Here is a 22242-nt window from a genome sequence, read left to right on the forward strand (position 1 = left end):
CTCTCCATTCCTAAGTCATCTTTACCCACCAGCACTGGGGGGCAGGGGAGTGTGTTCAGATTTGAGAGGGCTTCTTGGCAGAGGTGACACTTGAGTACGGCCTTTAAAGATGCTTTAGATTTGGACAGCTGGGAAAGGGAGTGGCATTCCTAGGGGAGCAGCAGTGGAATAGAGGGGCCCCCAAATCACCCAAGGAGTGCTGCTGGGACAGACCCAGAATCCTGGCCTTTGACATCCTAACAGATGAACGCATTGTAAACCTATACCCTGAAAGGAGGCTGAGACTGGGGGTTGGGGGGTGAACTTGGTCCCCAGAAAAAGTGCCAAAGTGGCCCCTGCCCCTCTCCACTCCATCACCACCAGCTTCCTTTGAAGGCTGGGAATGGGACCCAGGCTCCACGGGCCCCTCCTTCCACCTCCACGTGCAGACTGGGTTTTGCTCTTTGGAGATAGAGTGAGTCGGAGCCACCTCCGGCTCACACTCGGGAGTTTCTGCTAATACAAATCAAGCCTCTGCGGTTAGTATGTCTTCGTCAGGCTCGCTTTAGGGCACCGCAGAGGGGAAGTTTAATTATTTCATTGATAGGAACCGTGCAGAGTACAGGAGCAGTCCCGCCCCTTCCAGGCCTCTCTCCCTTGCAAGTCTTCTGCTTTCCCAGTTCCTCTCCCACCCACCGCACATCATACTCCCCCGCCCCCCCTCACTCTGTTAATCTCTTTCTTTGTTTTTCTATTTGCATCTCTATGGCCCCCCCACCCCCACCCAGTTCCCCTCTCCTCTCTGATCTCTCCCCTGTCCTAGCTCTTTGTCTCTGTTTCCTTCCTTCCCCTCACCCTCTGTTCCCCACTTTCTCTGGGCTAACGGCAGCCCCCTCTCTACCCGGCAGCCCCCTCTCTACCCGGACAGACTGTCTAATTGAAATGAAGCACTCCAGAGAATGTTAATAGGAAAGGCAGCATTAATTAGCCAGCTCTGGCATAATTAGCTTCCTTCTCTCACTGCCTGACATCTAACCGGATAATGAGTCTCTCTCCATCCAAACAGAGGGCAGGCAGGACAAGGGGGACAGGCCCTGCCCAGGGATGCCAGGAGGCCTCCTTGCCTTCAGGCCACCCTGCTGGAGTCCTTAAGCTGCCCAGCCCTGCCCTCTCCTGCCAGGCCCCCTCCCCCACCCCCCTGCTGCTTGTTCCCAAGTCATCGGGAGACAGATGCCTGGCCCCTGCCTGTGCCCAAAGGTTTGCTGTTGCTGGAGCTGCATGTTAAGTGGTCTGAGCCTGACAAACAGTGGCTGCAGCTGCAGCGAGCGTCCCACAGACGGGCGGGGAGGTGTTGAGAGGAGTTCTTGAGGAGAGCCGTGGCCCGCATCTAGCCCTGGCACAGCTGCATGGGCAATGGCCGGGCACCTTACACTCCCCAAGGGGGGGGGGGGGAACAAAAAAAAAATCTGTTTATGTGACAGAAAATAACTAATGTACTACACAGACTGCAGAGCGCTTCCACCCTGCCCCTACCCTCCAATCGTGTGAGGCGGGAATGGCCATCTCTCTTTTACGAAGACTCTGAGGTTCAGAGAGGTTCGCTGTCTTGCCAATGTTCACACTGCCAGGACCCAAACCAGGGTCCATCTTGTTCCAAAGATCAAGTTCTTTCCCTCTCCCTTCATACTTCTAGAAGATACCTTATAGTTGTTCAATATATGTTTTGTGCACATGTGGTTGAGTTCAGTTCCATTGAACTGAACTGCTTGATGCAATTCCATTGGGGTATTTGTTCTTAGCTGTGACCTGGCAGGGTTAATGCCCAGGCCTGGGCGATTGCAGCCGGACCCCCTCCTCCCCTTCTCTCCAGCCTGCTGACCCTCTCCCTCCTCTGTAGGCTATGGACTCAGAGGATGACCCGTTGTTGCAGGATGTGTGGCTAGAGGAGGAGCAGGAAGACGAGGAAGCGACGGGTGAGGCCTTTAGGAGAGCCCAGAAGCCGGGGCCCCAAGCTGGGGCAGAGGGACAGTGTTGCTGGCGCGGCTGGACCTTGCCCTCCCGGCCCCCCGCCTCCGGCTTCTGGAGCACCTTGGGCTGGGCCTTCACCAACCCGTGCTGCGCGGGGCTGGTGCTCTTCCTGGGCTGCAGCATCCCCATGGCCCTGTCGGCCTTCATGTTCCTCTACTACCCGCCGCTGGACATCGACATCTCCTACAACGCCTTTGAGATCCGCAACCACGAGGCCTCCCAGCGTTTCGACGCTCTCGCTCTGGCGCTTAAGTCCCAGTTTGGCTCCTGGGGGCGAAACCGGCGCGACTTGGCGGACTTCACCTCCGAGACGCTCCAGCGCCTCATCTCCGAGCAGCTGCAGCAGCTGCACCTCGGCAACCGCTCGCAGCGGGTGGCCAGGGCCCCACGCGCGGTCCCGGCCGCCCCAGGGTGTGGCCCAGGCCCGGGGCGGGACAGCGCCACCGCCCGGAAGCCAGCAGCCAATCAGAGTGGGCGTCTTCGAGACGCATCGACCCTGGCAGACCTGGCAGCCAACCAGAGTGAAGCCCCGCTGACCCAGGGGCTGGACCGGAATGGGCGGGGCCAGCTGGGGACCCCGCCCACCCTGGCCAATCAGAGCCGTGCCCGCCGGGGCGCCTCGCGGTGGGACTATTCCCGCTCCTACGTGAGCACCAACACCCAGACCCACGCCCACTGGCGCATCGAGCTCATCTTCCTGGCCCGTGGCGACGCGGAGCGCAACATTTTCACCAGCGAACGCCTGGTCACGATCCACGAGATTGAGCGCAAAATCATGGACCACCCCGGCTTCAGGGAGTTCTGCTGGAAGCCCCACGAGGTGCTCAAGGACCTGCCGCTCGGCTCCTACTCCTACTGCTCCCCGCCCAGCTCGCTCATGACCTACTTCTTCCCCACGGAGCGGGGCGGCAAGATCTACTACGATGGCATGGGCCAGGACCTGGCGGACATCCGGGGTGAGCAGGACAGGGTGTGGTGGGGGGTGGGGTCTGTAAGGGGCAGGGTTTGAAGCAGCCTCGGGGTGGGAATTGTAAGGAATGGGGCCTGAATGGGACTGGGGACAGGGTTTGGAGGGGTTGCTTGGAAGGTTTGACTCTTGGTTCAGTACTTCAGGGACTGGAAGGAGGATGGGGAGGGACTTGGCTGTGAGGCTGAGTCAGGCTGGGGCTGAGCGCTGGGCAGGCCCGAGGGCCATGTGAGAGAGGGTTGGTAGCAGGGTTGGGTGTGAGATGAGATCCAGGGCAGGAAAGGAAGGAGGTTTGGGCTCCTGCCTGGATGGAGGGGGGTTGGGGGTTAGTCTATGAGCCTTGGAGTTAGCTGAGCTTCAAACAAAAATGAAAATGTCAACTAAGTGGGAGCCGCCTGCCCGTGGGGTAGGCTCAGTCTCCGCCGTCCCGCCTTTAATCTGCCTAGAACCTACCCACGCCCCCCTTAAACCATCCCTCTGTCCCATTAGGAACAGCTTGGGGCTGCTCGAGGGGCAGTTTCCCATTTCCTTCGAAGGGGCGAGGTGTTGAGGAGGGGAGGGTGACCCTGATGCACAGCTGGTGGGAGTTGACCTGCTGAGCTCTTTACCCCCTACCCCCCCCACCCCTGCACCTGCAGGTTCCCTAGAGCTGGCCATGACTCACCCCGAGTTCTACTGGTACGTGGACGAGGGCCTGTCTGCAGAAAACCTCAAGAGCTCGCTCCTGCGCAGTGAGATCCTGTTTGGAGCGCCCCTGCCCAACTACTACTCCGTGGACGATCGCTGGGAGGAGCAGCGGGCCAAGTTCCAGAGCTTCGTGGTCACCTACGTGGCCATGCTGGCCAAGCAGTCTACGAGGTGGGTGGTCCGGCCACACCCGTGTGTGCCTGCCCGTGCGTGCACCAGGGAAGGGCTATATTAGGATAGGGAATTGGTTTCCAGGTGCTTCTTTCTCATAAGCCCCAGATCCCCTTCCCTGCAACCTTTTCCCTAGGAAGTCTTTCTGTCCAATCAGGGGCAGAGCCAGATATAGCCTCGCTATCCCTCTGACAGGTCAAAGGCTCCTCTTCTTGATCATCACTAATGGTTAGTGAGCCTGACAGCTCTGGAGGAGGTAGGAAATCCCAGAACTCTTGCCCTCGAGGTCTTGGGTATTGATTTTTTTTTTTCCTGCAATGGTGCTTGAGGGCTTTCTTAAAAGAGTATTAACCAGGAATTGAGGAGTTCCTCTCTTCCTCTATATCCAGGGAGATAGTTGACAAGTCACTTCACTTCTCTGGGCCTCAGTTTTCCTACTTGTGTAATGGGGATGGTGAGTGCTGCTATCCTTCTAGAGTCAGGAGGAAATGAGCTAAGAGATTGGACAGTGGGTTGTCCAAAATTACAAAGCCCACAAGAGGTGGGAGGGGGTTAAAACCCAGGCTCTCTCATTCAGAGTCCCCACCCTTGGGTTTTATAAGCCAGTTGCTGCGTTAGGAGCTCCTCCCAGCCCTGCTTCTTTGTCAGGCAGACCCGCGTGTATCCTCTAAGATCCAGTCTGGGAAGATTCTTCCCTGAGGCTTGGATTAAATGCCCTTCTACCCCCTGCCACCGTCCCCCTCCTTCTCCCTAAGGGAGGCAATAAAGAGCATACCCAGGCTTTGCAGTCAGATCTATCTGCAGTCAGATCCCAGTTACTCCACTCAGCTGTGGGAGTTTCAGAGATGTACTTCACCTCTCTGAGCTACCATTTCATCATAGCCCTTGCCCATCTGTATTTTAGTTGTTTAATTCCTTGTCACTCAAGGGGCAGTCCTCAAATCAGCAGCACCCGCAGCTCCTGGGGCTTGTTAGAAATGCAGAATCTCAGAGTCTCCAGGCCTTTCCTATACCTACAGGATTTCCAGGTGACTTGTTTGCACATTAAAGTTGGAGAAAGTTCTGGTTTAATTATGTCACTAGAGCAGTGGTTCTCAACCTTCTGGCCCTTTAAATACAGTTCCTCATGTTGTGACCCAACCATACAATTATGTTCGTTGCTACTTCATAACTGTAATGTTGCTACTGTTATGAATCCTAATGTAAATATCTGATATGCAGGATGGTCTTAGGCGACCCCTGTGAAAGGGTCGTTCAACCGCCAAAGGGGTCGCGACCCACAGGTTGAGAACCGCTGCACTAGAGTGTGAGTTTGTTGAGGACTGGGATTGTTCCTGGCTCATTTCTACAGGCTTAGCCTCTTGCATGGCGCCAGGAACACCTTAGCAGGGTTTGTCTGGGGGAGGGAAAGGAGGAGGAAGAAGCCCCAGGGAAAGGTACTTGCCTGGGTTGGGAAGCTGGGAGGCGCTGGCTGTAGAAGGAACTTCAGCGTTTCAGATACCAATGCCTCCGCCCGATATGCTCAGCTGCTGAGACAACACCCCTGCTCTGGGTAAAAAGCCTCTCTCCCCCTTCCTGTCCTCCCAGAGCTTCATGGGAGTAGTGACACGCAGGATCCTTCTAGACGTGACTTAGCACCTTCCTTTGGATTAATAAAATCTTTTTTATTATTCTATTATTGGTTACCCAAGAGATGGTAACGTGCACCTTGACTTATTACAGAATAATACAAATTGTCACTTTTACTACTTCCATGATAATATTAGAATCTTAAACACAGTTCACTGCATTTATGACCCTTCAGCCTTTTGCATTTTTGTTGCATGCATTTTAATTCTATATACATTTTAAACCTCAAAAGACACTACAGTATTATTTTACTGAGTCAGTTTTCATTTATATTTACTCACATATTTACCTTTTCTGTTGCTCTTCATTACTTTCTACAATTTTATGTTTCCCTCTGGGATAATTTTCCTTATATCTGAAGAACTCTCTTTAGTGTGTTTTTTAGTAAAGGTTTTCTGGTGACAAATTCTCCTTTGTTTGCCGAGGAAACTTCTTTTACTTTTATTTTTAAAGTATATGTCTGCTGGTTTAGAATCATAAATGGGCAGTTATTTTCTTTTAATACTTTACAGATGTTGATCCATTGTGTTCTGACTCCCATCATTTCTGTGGGAAAGTCAGCTGTCCATCTTTTTGTTGCCCTTTTTCCTGTGGCTGCTTTTAAGATTTCTCTTTGTCTTTGGTTTCACCAGTCTTACTATGATTTATGTTGGTGTGGTTTTCTTTGTTCTGCTTGGGGTGCATAGAACTTCTTGAATCCATGGGTTGATAACTGGAATCAGTTTTAGGAATTTCCTGGCTATTGTCTCTTCAAATATTGCCTCTCCCTCACTTTCTGTTTCTTTTCCTTTTAGGATTCTAATTACATGAATGTTAGCTCTTTTCACTGAGTTTCAAATGCTCTCCTCTAGTTTTTTTCTTTTATGTTTGGGTCTAGATATTCCAGTTCACTGATCTGTCTTCTGTTGTATCTAACCTGCCATTTATGTGGGTAACTCCTGGTGCTCCTCAAGTGTTGACAGCCATCTCTAATCCACTTCCATCTTTCTCTCTCCATGTTCCTTCCTTCCCCCAGCAAAGTCCAGGTTCTTTATGGGGGGACAGACCTCTTTGATTATGAGGTGCGCAGAACCTTCAACAACGACATGCTCCTGGCCTTTATCAGCAGCAGCTGCATCGCCGCCCTCGTTTACATCCTCACCTCCTGCTCAGGTAGGGCTTCCCTGGAGGTCTCCTCCCAGTGAGCTCCTATCTGGACAAAGCCTTCCTTCTCAAGAATGCCAGAATAGTCTTCTCTCCACCATGTCAGAGCTGGTGGGGAAGGCTGCTCAGAAAACACTTTCCAACCCCAGGCAGGTAGGCTGAGGTCCAGAGGCAGGTGGGCCTTACCCAAGGGCCCCCACTCCCGGGACCTCACACAGTTTAACGTTTTGCCCTTTGACCATTATTGTTCTTGCTGGAAACCTTGTTTGGGGGAGTCTGGAGTATTGGAACCTTATTATGGATTATTCTGCACACTGTTTTAGTCCCAAATCAGCCACATTTCTGTCCCCCAGTGTACTTTTCCAATGCTATCTTCCCATGTACCCTAGTTCTTCATACTATGTATTCAGTAGGAACTCTCTATTGCCCAAATGAAAATGAAAAAGACATTCATTCATTCATCCATATAACAAATATTAACTGGGTACCAACTATGTGCCTGATGCTCTAAGGTTTCAGGGATCCAGTGGAAAACATCACAGACACACTGCCTATCCCCACGGGGCCTTTGCCTACTGGGATGGCAGGCACAAAATAAATATGTAATGTTTGCCATTTCCTAATGGCCCTTGAGATAAGTTCTGCAAAGATGAGGGCCCTTGAGCAAACTGCCTTACTCAGAGATGGCTTCCTCTGCTACTCGGGTCTCTGGTTTAGCCCCTTCTCTGGGTATGGAGAACTATGCTGGGCATGGAGGGGGTGCTGAAGAGTACTCCATGGTGGGGGGCAGACGTGAGGCAGGACCAGCCATGGTCAGGGACACTAAAGAGGGGGTGTGTTCCATGGGGTCCCCCCCACTGTATCCCCTGTCCCCTTGCCCCACCCAGTGTTCCTGTCCTTCTTTGGGATCGCCAGCATTGGCCTCAGCTGTCTGGTGGCACTCTTCCTGTACCACGTGGTCTTTGGTGTTCAGTACTTGGGCATCCTCAACGGCGTGGCTGCCTTCGTGATAGTGGGCATCGGTGAGTTGCCCCCGTTGCCATAGCGACGGGCTTCCCACTTGAGAACTCTGCCCCAGAAAGGGCCTTATCCCTGGATGCAAAGCGTGGCTCCTGTGGAGTCTCCAGAAAGTCCCTCTCAGACCTCAAAGCCTCCGAGTGTGGTGGGAGGTAGAATATGGGTGAGGAGCAGAGCCCTGGCATATGGTGGTGGAACCCCCAAGGGTGGGAGGAGCAGGTGAGTCTGCTGGATAGAGGTGAAGAATGGTGGGGGAAGTCTAGCAGAGGTGGGAAGGAGGCAAAGATTTGGAAGAAGGAACCTCATTGTGGGAGTGGGGTGTGGCCAAAGAGCACGGAGGATGGGGCTTGGACTCCTGATGGGTGGACCCAAGGGTCAGATGGGTCTTTCCAAACTCCAACCTGAGAAGCAGGATTTCCCTGGAGCTTGACCTCTCAGGGGTCCCCTCCTGGTTGGGCTAGGCCCAGCCTGGGTCTGATCCTGGAGACAGCAGAGTGATCCTGAGCCTGCCCCGCTGGCCCGGGACTCCCTCCTGCAGGTGTGGACGACGTCTTTGTGTTCATCAACACCTACCGCCAGGCCACCCACCTGGAGGACCCTCAGCTTCGGATGATCCACACCATCCAGACGGCAGGCAAGGCCACCTTCTTCACCTCCCTGACCACGGCCGCCGCCTACGCAGCCAACGTCTTCTCCCAGGTGGGGGACCGCCCTCTGTGCCTGCCCCCGCCTCCCCGTCTCTCCCATACACCCCTGGCCCCGTTCTCTGCTCCTTCCACCGCCCCTTCTCTTGTGGCCACACAGCCTTTTTCTCCGGCTCTTGCCATGTCGGCAGAATCCATTTTTGTTACTTATCACGATTACCAGAACTTAACAAATGAGACGATTATAATAATACAAATAAAATGTATTATTGATGCTCATTAATAGTAATCCAGCATCTGCCCTGAAGGGCATTTGGCTGTTTCCAAAGCTCTTTTGCATTTAGTCCTCGTGATATACTTGTGACAAAGACATCATTACATCCCTGTTTTCCTAATAGATAAACTGAGGCCCAGAGAGGTAAGGTGACTTCTCCAAGGTCACACAGCTGGTAACTGGTGAGCCTGACCACTGGCTCTTTCTACCCATGGGCTTGATACTGCGTTGTCATCACTCACACTGACCGTCCTTTGGCTGGCCCCATGCTCCTCTGGGCTTCTGAGTTGGGCTCAGGAGAAGGCTCTGAGTTTGGGCCGGGCTGTTGGTGCTGATAGAACCTGAAAGCAGTGACCCTGCTCGAGTTCCTGAGGGGTTTCATCGCCTGGGCTGAGCATCCCATTTAGAAACTATGCCGAGCCGGCACGGCCATGGGTGAACCTGAGTGGGGGTGGTGAAGATTTAGAAAAGACGGACAAGGGAATAAAGCTGGGGCTGGGTGGGGCGCCGCCCTCTCTGATGGAGAGACAGCGCCACAGCCTGCAAGCCGAGTCTTTATTTTATAGCAGATTCCATAAGGGCGTGGTCAAGATGTTTACAATGTTCTCGCGGTTTCGAATCTACTCAATTACATGCACCGGATCAAGCTTTGTTTACTTGCTGCACCTCCCGCAGCCCATATCACTCAGCCACGTGGGAACACAGGTTCGGACCATAAGGTCAAGCTTACAACTATCGCCTTTGGCTATAATTGTGCTGGGACTTGCACGTGGCTTTGCCACGAGAGGATCGTGCCCTCTCATTAGTCCCAGGCTTGAACCTGTCCAAACGCTGTACCCGCTCTCCACAAGAAACCGCTAGAGCAGTGGTTCTCAACCTTCTGGCCCTTTAAATACAGTTCCTCATGTTGTGACCCAACCATACAATTATTTTCGTTGCTACTTCATAACTGTAATGTTGCTACTGTTATGAATCGTAATGTAAATATCTGATATGCAGGATGGTCTTAGGCGACCCCTGTGAAAGGGTCGTTCGACCGCCAAAGGGGTCTCGACCCACAGGTTGAGAACCGCTGCACTAGATGCTTTGGGATAATCCAGGCCTTCCTAGAGAACCACATCCAGGAAGCAGGCAGAGCTGAGTCCAAAGCCCAGCCCTGCTGTTTGCTGGCTGTGTGACCTTAGGCAGGTTGTTAACCTCTCTGAGCCTCACTTTCCTCATGTGTGGGTTAGGTGGGGACTGGAATGAGATGACTATGAAAGTGTTTCACAAGCAGTGAAGGCTTGTCTGCTTGTTGCCTACGGTTTTCTCCCGTGCCGGTCCCTGTAACAATTCTGGAGCACACCCATTGCTCCGAGGCCCCGGGCTCCCTCTTTCTGTCACATGGCAGCGTTCGCTCCCTTCCCACTCACTAACGCATGGCCTGGTCTAAGGGGGTGTGTCTGGCTCCCAGTCATTCATGTGATGACGGTGATCGCGCTTGCTCTATGCCAGGCACTGTTCTAGGCGGTGGGCTGCAGCGCAGACAGGAGCCTTCTCTCCCTCCCCTGTTGTGTCCCCTGGACCAGCCCTTGCCTTCCGATGTCCTCCTGGGCCAGTGGCCGCCATCCCAGCAGCCAGGCCTCCTTGTCCTGCCTTAGGGAGTGGAGTGGTCTGGGGTCCTGAGTGCCTTTGGCTGTAGAGTCCGCAGGCCCCTGGGCTCCAGGCCTGACCAGCCCCACATCCTTCTGCCTCCTCATCTCTTCTACCTCTCCATCGCCAGATCCCGGCCGTCCATGACTTTGGCCTGTTCATGTCCCTCATCGTGTCCTGCTGCTGGCTGGCTGTGCTCTTCACCATGCCTGCGGCCCTGGGCATCTGGAGTCTTTACATGGCACCACTAGAGGGCGCCTGCCAGACCAGGTGAGCTGGGCAGGTGGGGTGGGGGCCTGTCCTCTCCCTGAATATCCTTAACTGTCCCTTTTGATTCGTTTTTGAGCCCCTTTTGTATGCCCAATCCTACGCTGCCCAGGGGACAAGGAAGGAGAAGAGAACCCTGTCGGGAGGGTCCCACTTGTGACCACCTGCTGGGTGCCAGGAAGTGGGCAAAGCGCTTTGGTACCGATCATATTGACACCCCCCTCCTCCCCCCGGGACCCAGGGAGCTGGTTCCCCTCATTCTGCCCATTTTACAGATGAGGAAACAAGGGCTTGGGGAGGTTAAGCACGTTTCTCCAGGTCACCCACTTAGTAGGCAGCAGAGCCGAATAAACCCAAGACAACCTGACCCTGGTTCCCAGGCTCTTAGTCAGCATGTTAAATGCCCCCAAGGCTCTGGTCTTGGTGGAGAAACAATATGTAGACACAGGAGCCGTGTGCCAAGTCGGACAGGTGAGCCCAGAGTTGCTGCGGGGAGCTGAGGGCTCAGATCTCGTTGGTCGGGTGGCCAGGGAAGGAAGGGAAAGAGGGAGGGGAGAAAGGGAATGGAGTCTGGCCCGGGGTCTGCCTCGGCTTGGGATACTGAGGAATGAGGGAGGGTCTCTGGCCTGGGGGCAGGACACACAAAGGCAGGAACGTCGGGGGTCTGTGCCATGTCCTCCTGACGGTGAGCCAGGAGTGGTAGGAAAGGGTTGGAAGCCCAGCTCAGGGTTCAGGCTTTACAGCTCATGGGTGGTGGTGCGGGCTGGGCACTGCCCAAGGCCACTCCAGCCGAGGCACTGCCGTGCACTGTGGGCATTCACATCTGACTATTTCTTTTTTAAAATGTTTTTATTGATTTTAGAGAGAGAGGAATGGAGGATAGATAGAAACATCGATGAGAGAGAAGCATCGATTGGCTGCCTCCTGCACGCCCCCTACTGGGGATCGAGCCCACAACCTGGGCCTGTGCCCTGACAGGGAGTTGCACCAGTAACCTCTTGGTTCATGGGTCCACGCTTAACCACTAAGCCACACCAGCTGGGCCTCATTTGGCTATTTCTATGACAGTTTCAGGACAGAGGCAAAAAGCCTTGGGGAAGGATGCATTTTTCTAAACTCCACAGAGATAACAAATATGCCCCCCATCTCCATCTTCACCCCCAGCCCCAGGTTGGGGCCGGGGACACAGTGGATGCAGTGGGCAGTCTGCCCAGCCCTGGGCTCCGGCCTCAGCCTCTTTGCTCGGCAGCTGGGACCTCGGGCGTAGGACTCAACCTCCCTGCGTCTCAGCTGGCTTGTCTGTGTCGGTGAAACGAGTGTAATTCCTGGGCAGGATTCCTGTGAGGATTAAGTGAGAGAATTCACCTGGGGCTGATAGCTGCTGCCTGGCACCGAGCACTCTTTATGCTCGCCGGGCGCATTAGTCGTGTTCCTGGGGTGAGCCTCGTCTCCCCCACATTCTCTCCACCAAGGCCGTGGCCACACGCTCAGCCCTCCCCACTTCCTTCTCCTCCCGGGTCAGGGCCCCGGGGCCTGGGCCAGCACAGCAGGACCCTTGCTTTGGTCACCGTGATGGGCGGGGGTCTGCATGTTGTCATCCCCGCTCCCTGGGTACTGGCTGCTTGGTCACTATTTGTCCCTCAGAGGAGTTGCTAGGTGACGGAAGGCAGCCAGGGCAGGTTTCTGGAGTCCACGGTGAATGTGCCGGGTGAGATGACAGCGGCGGCGTGAGACCTGGGTTCCTGTGGTCGCCAGGACCCGGCCCCAGCCTCCCCGGACACCCAGACCATCGGGGCTCACCCCTCTCCCCACTCTCTCCCTAGCTGCCACCAGAAGTGTGGCCGCAAGAGCTCCCTGCACTTCCCCGGGGACGTGTTCGCCACTCCGGAGCGGGCCGGGGGTGGCCCCGCCCAGGGCCCCCTGCCCTACCTGGACGATGACATCCCCTTGCTGAATGTAGAGGAGGAGCCAGGTAAGAGGTGGCGCAGGCCTGACCCTGGCGAGGCCTCGGCCAGGGGAGTGACTCTGGACAAGATGGTTTGAGGAAGGGCTGGCCCTGAGGCAGGGGGCTGGGCCAATGGCCTGGGGGCTCCCCATCGAGCATTTGGGCTTCCCCGGAGAGGGTGGAGACAGGGCGGGCTTTGACTCGGGTCTGGGCCAGGCCTCTCACAGGCCCCCGCTCTGCCCGGCAGTGTCTCTGGAGCTGGGGGACGTGTCTTTGGTGTCTGTGCCCCCCACCGGCCTGCAGCCCGTCCCTGACAGGGGCAGCCGGGGGCAGCTCATCGCTCAGCTGCAGGAGCTGCTGCACCACTGGGTCCTGTGGTCAGCCGTCAAGAGCCGCTGGGTGATTGTGGGTAAGTGGACCCCTCCCCTCCTCCCCCTCTATCTTATAACCTCTACCCAGTGTCAGAGTGTGGGGAGCAGACTCCCCCAAAGGACATGTAGGCACTGGGACCCCACCCCGTCCTGCAAATGAGCGAGAGGTCAGAGACCTGGGTCGCCCTGAGCCTCACCTCCTTCCTGTGTCCAGTGAAGCTGGTTCTCAACAGCTTTTGTTTATTGAGCACCTACTATGCGCCAGTCATCATGTTGGGCTCTGAAGTTAGACCAGCTCGGCCGAGTTGGACTCCTCATTGTACCCTGTGCTAGCTGTGCGACCTTGGCTATGTCCACCAGCCTGCGCCTCAGTTTCCCGTCCTGTGGTTGAAGATAATTACAGGGTCTGTCTCTGTGGCACTTGGAAGGCATGGCACAGGGCATGTACTAAAGCCCAGCGCACGGCATGCAGTAAGTGCTCAATAAACTCCAAGTGCCATTATTATTATCCTCATTATCAGAGACGGTATTTAGGGTTGTGTGCAAACACTGGACGAGCCAGCTCTCTATAAACTAAATGCGCTGAGATGGTGACTGCTTGTCCAGGAGTGTGAGCTTGTGGCTTATAGTCTGATTCCCAAGTGACGCATAACAAGCAACCCCCACCCCTGGAGGACTGTTCCCTAGCAAGCTCCACCCACAGGCTGGCATGTGGGGTCTGCCCCCTCCATGGGAGACCCTGCCCCCTGTCCCCCATGAAGGGAGCAGCCCTTTGCCAAGGCTCTGGAGGCCTCGCCGGAGCCCCAGCCCCGCCTAGTGTGGCGTCCTTCCCTCGCAGGCCTCTTTGTCTCCATCCTCATCCTGTCCCTGGTGTTCGCCAGCCGGCTCCGCCCCGCCAGCCGGGCCCCCCTGCTCTTCCGGCCCGATACCAACATCCAGGTGCTGCTGGACCTCAAGTACAACCTGAGCGCGGAGGGCATCTCCTGTATCACCTGTTCAGGTGAGGGTTCCCATCTGGGGGTCCCCTGCGGGGCCTCAAGGAGTGTTAGCCTGAAAGACATGAGGCCCACGCTCCGTGTTCCCACATTTCATTAAACAAATGCGTCCTGGGTGTCGGCTGCCTGGCGCTGGGGAGACCGGAACAGGTAGGACCGGCTTCCTAAGCTCAGGGTTCGTCCCACTGCTAGCGGCCAGCCATTGTCATAGTAGATCTGAGCTGTGATGGAGGAAGAACAGGGTGACTGTGGAGCGCAGCATCATGGAAGGCTTCCCGGAGGAGGCAGCGTCTAAGCTGAGACTGGAGGAATGGGAAGGGGTTAGCCAGGCTGGAAGGGAGGGACGGTGGGGGGCTGGGGCCAGCACGCTGATGGTGGCAGTGGGGTCAAGAGACATTCAGGGTGTGAGATCCATAGGACTTAGTGACAGTGCATGTCCAGGATGAGCAAGGTGGTGAGACAAACATGTCTCCTTGCCTTAGAGATCCTGGGCCAGGCCCTCATTTTACAGAGGGGAGCCTGAAGTCGGGGTTAGGGCAGGGGGGGTCGACCCAAGGTCACCCAGCTTTGATTGGGCCGTTAGAAACCAAATGAGAAGATGCTTGGGCGACTGCGCCGGCTCCTGGGAGGAGATCGCTGGCTGCTGTAATTGCCTTCGTCTAATTAGGACGGTGTTCGCACTGACTTGGCCTCCCCTCGGTAATGGCATCAGCCAAACGCATGATAATTGACTGCAGCTCGGAGAGGTGCCCGCAGAGCCCCTCCTAGATTGGAGCCAGCCCGGGCCACATCCCGGCTCCTCTCCTGCCGCCTGGGCACACAGATTAAGCTCCGCGATCACCGCTGCTCCCAGGGCTCCTGCGATCCCTCGGGGCCAGGAGGGCACGAGCTGCGTCCACTCCCATGTCACAGAGGGACAGACCCCAGGGTGACCCTGTCTCTTAGCTCTCCGGGCTGCCTCTTAAAGGGACCCCTCCTGATTGTAGCAAAAAGGCTTTAGGGGCAGACAAGGCCGGGCCCTCCTGGGGCTCTCAGCCTCTCGGCTCCTCTGCAGGTCCCGCAACCTCCCGGACCCTCCGCTTTCTTCCCCGTCCAATGGGGTTAATTACAGCGACCTCCTAGGAGTGTTGTGAGGATTAACTTTTTGGAGGTGTGACGTTTCTCTCATTAACAAACAACACCCATCTGCAATGCTTGGGCAAAACAGGAGAGCAAGCTGGGTACATCCGTTTCTGGCTGCCCCTATAAGTGCTCTAATTGAGCATCTATTGCCAGCGAAGAGCATGAGAAGCAGCGTCCCCGTGGTCCTCAGCCCCCCCTGGAGGTCGGTGTCACCCATCTGACAGGAGGGGAGTGAGGCCCGGCGAGGAGGGGGGGAAGCTTCAGAAGGCTCTGGCTGGCGGCTGCCTTTCTCTTGCCTTAAGATTCCTGTACATTCACTATTCAATGTCTTTTATTTCTTTTAGTTCCACTTAATTTCTTTCAGACCCCTGACACTCCCTCTCCCCAAGCTGAGGGCCCTGGGCTCCAAGTCCGTGGGGTTGTCACCGATCCCCGCCCCTGCCCGCCCCCGCCGGGCCCAGCCAGGCCGGCCCTGCTGCCCCTGACCCAGCTCGGGGGTGGGGGTAGGTCTGTTCCAGGAGAAGCCGCACAGCCTGCAGAACAACATCCGGACGTCCCTGGAGAAGAAGAAGCGGGGCTCCGGGGTCCTGTGGGCCAGCCGGCCGGAGGTCACCCCGCAGGGTCAGTGGGCGTGGGGGCTGCCTGGGGTGGGGGTGTCGGGAGACCCTGCGGTGCTAGGGCGTGGGAGCCCATGAGGAGAGCAGGCGGTGGGACAAGAGCCTGTGTTCTTGGGTCGCTGTGGAGGGACTGGGTGGCGGGTGGACTCAGGGTGAACTGGGCCCTCCGCCCCTGTCCCACCAGCTGTGCCCAGCCAGCTGTGGGCTCCCCTCCTGCCACCGCTCCAGCCCAGCTGTGGTGCCCGTGAACCTGCCCTGTGCACCAAACCCATCCCGAGTGGCGGAGGGCAGGGGCTTCCCGACACTGGGGTCTCCATCAGAGCCGGGGTGCTAGGACACGTGTCGGAGTTAAGTGCCCCACAGGGCAGTTCTATATGACCATGGTCACCCCCTCTGTGCCCACCATTGTCCTTAGCAGCCCCAGTCCCACCGTTCACACTGCTCCCATCACTGGCGTCACTCATTCCCCTAGTGCCCGTGGTCGGCAAACTGCGGCTCGCGAGCCACATGCGGCTCTTTGGCCCCTTGAGTGTGGCTCTTCCTAAGCCTTAGGAGTACCCTCATTAAGTTGATAACAATGTACCTACCTATATAGTTTAAGTTTAAAAAATATGGCTCTCAAAAGAAATTTCAATTGTTGTACTGTTGATAGTTGGCTCTGTTGACTAATGAGTTTGCTGACCACTGGTCTAGTCCATGCCGACTCATCTCCACCAACAATTCCTATCGCTGCCACTCCCTCTCCCCTCCCGAAACCGCTGACCACCACCTCGTCCCCCACTGTCCGTGCAGCCACCTCATCCTGGTGACCACCACCAAGGTCAGGGCTCGGCTCCTCAGTCAGCAGAGGGAGGACTGCTCCAGGGTCAGGGGGAGCCAGTCCCAGTAACTCCGCCCCCTCCAACCCTCCCTTGTCCCCTAGACTCCCCGGGCACCGTGTACGTGTCCAAGGTGAAGAGTAAAGGCCGCCCGGCTGTCTACAGGTTCTCCCTCAACGCCAGCCTGCCTGCCCCCTGGCAGATCGTGTCCCCTGGGGACGGGGAGGTGCCCTCCTTCCAGGTAAGCCCGGGCTGCCGTGAAGTGAGCCACCACGACCAGGGGAGGGGCCCTCAGTGCCACACTGATGGGCACTGGCCGCACAGGGAGGGGGAGGCCGGGTCTGTGAGGCTGGAGCTACTGCAGGCCGATGAGGAGTCTCTCCCGCCAGTAGCCAGGTCTGTGGCAGGGACCCACGGAGTGGCGAGAGCATGGGCTACCGAGTCAGCCAGGCCTGGGTTCGAGTCTTGGCTCTGCCATGTATGCTCTGTGTGTCTTTGGGCTGATTACTTAGTCTCTCTGAGCCTCAGTTTTCTCACCTGTGAAATGGGGATATGAAAAGTAGCAGCCAGGGTTGCTGGAGGTGCATGAGGTAAGGTCTGTGCATTGCGTACCATCTGGAGCCTAGTTAGTGCTCAATGAGTGGTAGCCACTCGTTAGACTGTTGTTCTTGGTGGCTGCTCCATAGCCCCAGAAAAAGCCTCCAAAGGCCAGCCCAGGCCTCCAGTTTTTCCTTCGCAGGAATCGTTTCTTTAACATGTTACACCCTCCAAAGTGACACTTAACATGTGTCAGCACATTTGTCCATTTGAAAGATGAGGTGTCTGAGGCATTTCCTGACTCTGAGCCTTTGCATTGCTGTTCCCACTAGAAAACGTTCCTTCCAGCTTAAAGCATCAGCTGCCATGGAGCCCTGTCCTGGCCATCCTTCTTGGTCTGCCCTCCTCTTCCCCTGCCGGTTTATCCTGTCTCATCATGATTGTTTAATTCCTGGCCCTTAAAAGAACCTACAGCTGTGGTAATCGCAGGTCATGAGGGCAGGGACCACGCCCACCTTGCTCACTGTGTTCTCAGAGCCAGCTCAGGGCCTGGCATGGAAGAGATGCCCAGTTGAAGGAAAGACTGAGGCCCAGAGAGGGAAGGGAGGATTTGCCCGATTTTCCAACTCGAACCCAGGCCTCCTGTGTTTCTGCCCAAAGCTCTCTCGTCCACTCCACTCGGGGGGCCGGGACCCGGTGGGACAGGCAGAGGAGGGAGGGGCCGGAGCCTGAGGCTGGGCGCAGGCCGAGGCAGCCTCCCGGAGTCACGTGTCTTGTCTCTGTCGATCCACTGCTAGGTGTATAGAGCGCCTTTTGGTAACTTCACCAGGAAGCTGACCGCTTGTATGTCTACAGTAGGGCAGCTCCAGGCGGCGAGCCCCGCCCGCAGGTGGATGGTGACGACCTTGGCCTGCGACGCCAAGCGGGGCTGGAAGTTCGACTTCAGCTTCTACGTGGCCGCCCAGGAGCAGCAGCACACCCGGTAACAGCCTCGCAGATGAGCCTGCTGCCACCGGCCCCGCCCCCTCCCCTCCCTCCCTCTCTCCCTCTCTCTGCCCCTCTAGCCAGCAGGTGCCTTTAAGAAACCCGTGTCCCTTTCTGCACATCTGTTCAGATATGGCTCTGCCCAGGACAGGGGCGTGGGGACTCCGGAAAGATGGCAGCGTGGCCTGCTCCCCATCTGCCTCCCTCCCTCGCGATGGGCACGAGGCCTCCTCGCTGTTCCTCAGCAGGGCAGGCAGCTCCCGTCCCAGAGCCTTTGCGTTTGCCGTTCCCTCTGCCTACAATGCTGTTCCCCAGCTCCTCGTGGGGCCGACTTCTTCTGAAGAATCAGGCCTCAGCCCCCGGGAGAGGCTGTCTCAGACCACAGCTCCCTCCCCAGTTAAAATAGCCACACCTGGTCTCTCATCGCTCTCTGGCCCCGTCACCACCTGGGATCTTACTGACCTACTCAGGAGCCCGGCACACCCAGCAGCGGGCACTGTTGGTCCAGGCTCCAGAAACACTTGGTAGCTGGCTGCTGAATGAATACACTCCGCACTTCCTCTCCCAGGCACTTCAACACTCTCCATATATCACTAATTCAGGAAATATTTAGTGTCCCTCCTCAGGCTGCAAGGTGACAGGAGGGACCGGCTGTTGTGTTTCCCTACTGTATGCGCAGGCCCTGCCTCTGCCTGGCTTGATCTAAGTGCCCCAAACGCTTCACTGCATTCTGTGCCTCGGGCATCAGGAACCAGCTGGGGGCATCCCGAGGCAGATGGGGGCATCATGAGCAGCTGGGGGCATCCCGAGGCAGCTGGGCGCATCCTGAGCAGCTGGGGGCATCTTGAGGCAGCTGGGGGCATCTGGAGCTAGCTGGGGACATCGTGAGGCAGCTGGGGGCATCTGGAGCCAGCTGGGGGCATCTTGAGGCAGCTGGGGTATCCTGAGCAGCTGGGGGCATCTGGAGCCAGCTGGGGGCATCTTGAGGCAGCTGGGGGCATCCTGAGCAGCTGGGGGTGTCTTTTCTCAGGTTGCATCCCGAGTTCTGGGCCAGGCCCCCGCATGCACTTGTCCAATGAGTTGTGGCAGCCGAGGGTCTCTGCTTTTCTCCATTCATTCATTTAGCAAACACTGCAGGTGCTGGGGGTACAGGGGGGACAGTGGTGAACGAGACAGCTGCCCACTGCCCTTGGGCCCACTAGCGGGAGGCAGCTGCTAACAAGTCAACCTCGATGTCATTACAAATTATGACACGCGCTCCGACAGGAGGCCAGGCTGCCCTGGTCTAGAGAGCAGTGAGGGGCCCCCACACGTGGACGCCCGGGGCTGAGGTCTCTGGCGGCCTGGCCCCAGGACATCCAGCCCCCACTCAAGGCTGAGATCCTCCTAGGACCAAGGGGTGAGGCGGGAGGCAAGGGGTGAGCAGGAGGGCTTGCTGGGTCCTTTCTCTGGGCACCTTGGCTCAGGGACGGGGGTCCCTCTGCCCATCCTCCCCCCACTCTGCCCCCTCTGCATGTACACCACAGCGACTGGGGGCAGGCTTCCTGGACCAGCTTAAAACATTCTAGAAAGAACCTTGAGCTACATCAGGTCCAGTGGCCAGCAAACTGACCATAGAACCCTTTCTTCAAGGCAGACTCTTGAGTCCCCTTAACTGTTGAGGTTGAGGTGAGACAGTATCAGGGAGCTCCTGAGCAGGGACCCTCAAGGCTGGCCTTGGACCCCTCTGTGAACTCTTGCACCCCCTAGAGGGCAGTTGGGAAACTGTTGGTATCCTGCACCCCTCAGGCCACAGGTGGGGAGACACTCATGTAGGTAGGGAAGGGCCTTGAGCAGGCCCATACAGTGGGCTTTGGCCTCCAATCCCCAACCCCCAACTGGAGGCCAAATCCCTGTGCTGGGGGAGTCCTCATCCATCCCCTGCATTCTTCCAACCCCACACATGACCGCACTTGCCTCGCCTCCCCGAGTCCTCCCAGCCTCCCTGGCCTCAGTCTGGCCTCCCCGAGTCCTCCCAGCCTCCCTGGCCTCAGTCCGGCCTCCTCGAGTCCTCCCAGCCTTCCAGGCCTCAGTCCAGCCTTCCTGGCCTCAGTCCTATCCTCCCTGGCCTCAGTCCGGCCTCCTTGCCTCCACAGGAAGCTGTACTTTGCACAGTACCACAGGCCACCTTTCCACGGGCGCGTGTGCGCGACGCCTCCCGGCTGCCTGCTCAGCTCCAGCCCCGACGGGCCCACCAAAGGCTTCTTCTATGTGCCCAGTGAGAAAGGTACTTGTGGGGGGGAGACCACAGTGGAGCCTGGGGGGGGGCTGGGCCCGCCTCCGGTACAACTGTGACTCCCCTGCAGGGCCCAGGGCCCGCCTCTCGGCCACTTTTGGCTTCAACCCCTGCGTGAACACGGGCTGCGGGAAGCCGGCGGTGCGGCCGCTGGTGGACACGGGGGCCATGGTCTTCGTGGTCTTCGGCATCGTGGGCATCAACCGCACTCGACAGGTGGACAACCACGTCATCGGAGACCCGGTACGTGGACCAGGTGCCGAAGGGCCCGACTAAGCAGGCTTGCTCAGAGGCCACCCCCCCAGCCCTCCACACGCCCTCCCCAGGCCGGCAGGACCCCCGCAGCCCCTGGCTATCGTTTCTTTTGAGGACTGAGCAGAGTTGAGGTCTCAGAATCACCCAGGAATCTGGATACATTGGGGTCTGAGTTGGCTGTCCCTCGCCATGGGGGCTGGCGTGGAGATGAAGATAATACAGGTGCAAAGCTGCCTGCCCTTCGGCTGCAGGGTCCCTGCCTGTGGGGTCTCTCTCCCCTCGTACGCGTTTGTGTTCTGTGCTGGGCTCTCGGGCATTTGAGGGGAGAAGGCTGATGGGGCTGTGACGAGGTGTGTTCCTGGCACGCAGTGGGAGCGGGGCATGTGGGAGGAAGGACTGGACGTGGTGCGATCGGACCGCTGCCTTGAGCAGTCAGTCCACCTGCGAGTCCAGGGTCAGACAGGAAGTCCTTTGGGGAGCCGGGGTTGGGGGTGCCGGAGATCTGTCTGCTCAGGCCAGCCTGAGAGTCGTGGTGTTCAGAGGAGGCTGGGAGGCTGGGAGGAGAACAGGCCGCCTGCCAGGGAGGATGTGAGGGGTTTGGCTGTAGGGAGGGGGAGGAGAAAGCAGGAAGCTGGTGGGGGGTGAGTGGAAGCAAGGAGGTGAGACTAAGGGACCCAGGGCTGCGTTCCCGACTCACTGAGCGGCCTGCGCCGCTTGTGTCTCCTTGGGAAAGGGCAGCGTCATCTATGACAGCGGCTTTGACCTCTTCAAAGAAATTGGGCACCTGTGCCGCCTCTGCAAGGCCATCGCGGGGAACTTGGAGCTGGTGAAGCCAGGCGGGGCCCAGTGCCTGCCCTCAGGTGTGTGGGGAGCCAGGCCCTCAGAGGGAGGAGGCACTGGGGGCACCAGGGTATCTGCAGACATGCATGGGTGCTTGAGTGTCCACACTGGGGTCGGGGCTGTGTGAACATTTGTGTGTCTCATGTGTGATGGGCTCATGTGTGAATGGGAATTGGCCCAGAGGTGCCGTGTGTGGTGACAGGTGTGTGCGTGGGCACACCTGCAGGTGTAGCTTTTCCAAAATTGGGGGCATGGGCTGGCCCACAGGTGCCCCCAGGCCTCCCTGAGAGGGCACAAGACGTCACTCTCCACCCTGGGGGCAGATGGGTGTTGTGGGTTCCCAATGACGTTGCCAATGGTTACACACACTTTAAACCTGGAGGTTAGAGGGAGGGCGTGTGCCCCTCCCACACGCGCACACACAAGGGTGAGCACGAGTGCACGGTGGGAGGGGCGGCCGGGGGTGGGGTGCCCTCCCAGGTAACCGCCTCCTCTCTCTCCTCCTCCCCGCAGGCTACAGCATCTCCGCCTTCCTGCAGATGCTGCACCCTGAGTGCAAGGAGCTGCCTGAACCCAACCTGCTCCCGGGGCAGCTGTCGCACGGGGCCGTGGGCGTCAAGGAGGGGCGCGTGCAGTGGATCTCCATGGCCTTTGAGTCGGTGAGCCCCCGGTGGCCTCCCATGCGTCCCCCTGGTCCCTGGCCCTTGTCCCAGAGCAGAGAGCTTGCTCTAAGAAGGGGATACAGGCCCAGAGGGGTGAGACTGCTCGTCCAGGTCACCTGTGAGTGAGCTCAGGTGGAGGCCAAACCACAGAGCCGCAGAGCTCGGCCTTTCTTTCTTTTTTCTTTTTTTGTTAATCCTCACCCGAGGATATTTTTCCATTGGTTTTTAGAGAGAGTGGAAGAGAGAGGGAAAGACAGAGAGAAACATCGATGTGAGAGAAACACATTGATTGGTTGCCTCCTGCATGAGCCCTGATCAGGGCCCCGGCCAGGGAGGAGCCTGCAACTTGAGATATGTGCCCTTGACCAGAATCGAACCTGGGA

General features: G+C 57.3%; 1 protein-coding gene across 1 annotated transcript in view; it reads left to right on the forward strand.

The window, feature by feature from the left end:
* The window catches only part of DISP3 (dispatched RND transporter family member 3), a 43280-nt gene that overhangs the window by 15887 nt on the left and 5151 nt on the right, over positions 1 to 22242 (forward strand). Inside the window, exons 2-17 of the mRNA XM_006103719.3 lie at positions 1877 to 2963; positions 3613 to 3832; positions 6477 to 6613; positions 7492 to 7626; positions 8160 to 8320; positions 10302 to 10441; positions 12262 to 12410; positions 12631 to 12792; positions 13593 to 13754; positions 15379 to 15492; positions 16411 to 16547; positions 17641 to 17825; positions 19963 to 20093; positions 20173 to 20345; positions 21091 to 21217; positions 21711 to 21856. Coding sequence (XP_006103781.1) covers positions 1880 to 2963; positions 3613 to 3832; positions 6477 to 6613; positions 7492 to 7626; positions 8160 to 8320; positions 10302 to 10441; positions 12262 to 12410; positions 12631 to 12792; positions 13593 to 13754; positions 15379 to 15492; positions 16411 to 16547; positions 17641 to 17825; positions 19963 to 20093; positions 20173 to 20345; positions 21091 to 21217; positions 21711 to 21856 — 3363 coding nt within the window. The 5' untranslated portion in view covers positions 1877 to 1879. The remainder of the gene's footprint in view (positions 1 to 1876; positions 2964 to 3612; positions 3833 to 6476; positions 6614 to 7491; positions 7627 to 8159; positions 8321 to 10301; positions 10442 to 12261; positions 12411 to 12630; positions 12793 to 13592; positions 13755 to 15378; positions 15493 to 16410; positions 16548 to 17640; positions 17826 to 19962; positions 20094 to 20172; positions 20346 to 21090; positions 21218 to 21710; positions 21857 to 22242) is intronic.

The sequence above is a fragment of the Myotis lucifugus genome, unplaced genomic scaffold, assembly GCF_000147115.1.
Source record: "Myotis lucifugus unplaced genomic scaffold, Myoluc2.0 scaffold_501, whole genome shotgun sequence".
NCBI classification, from domain to species: Eukaryota; Metazoa; Chordata; class Mammalia; order Chiroptera; family Vespertilionidae; genus Myotis; species Myotis lucifugus.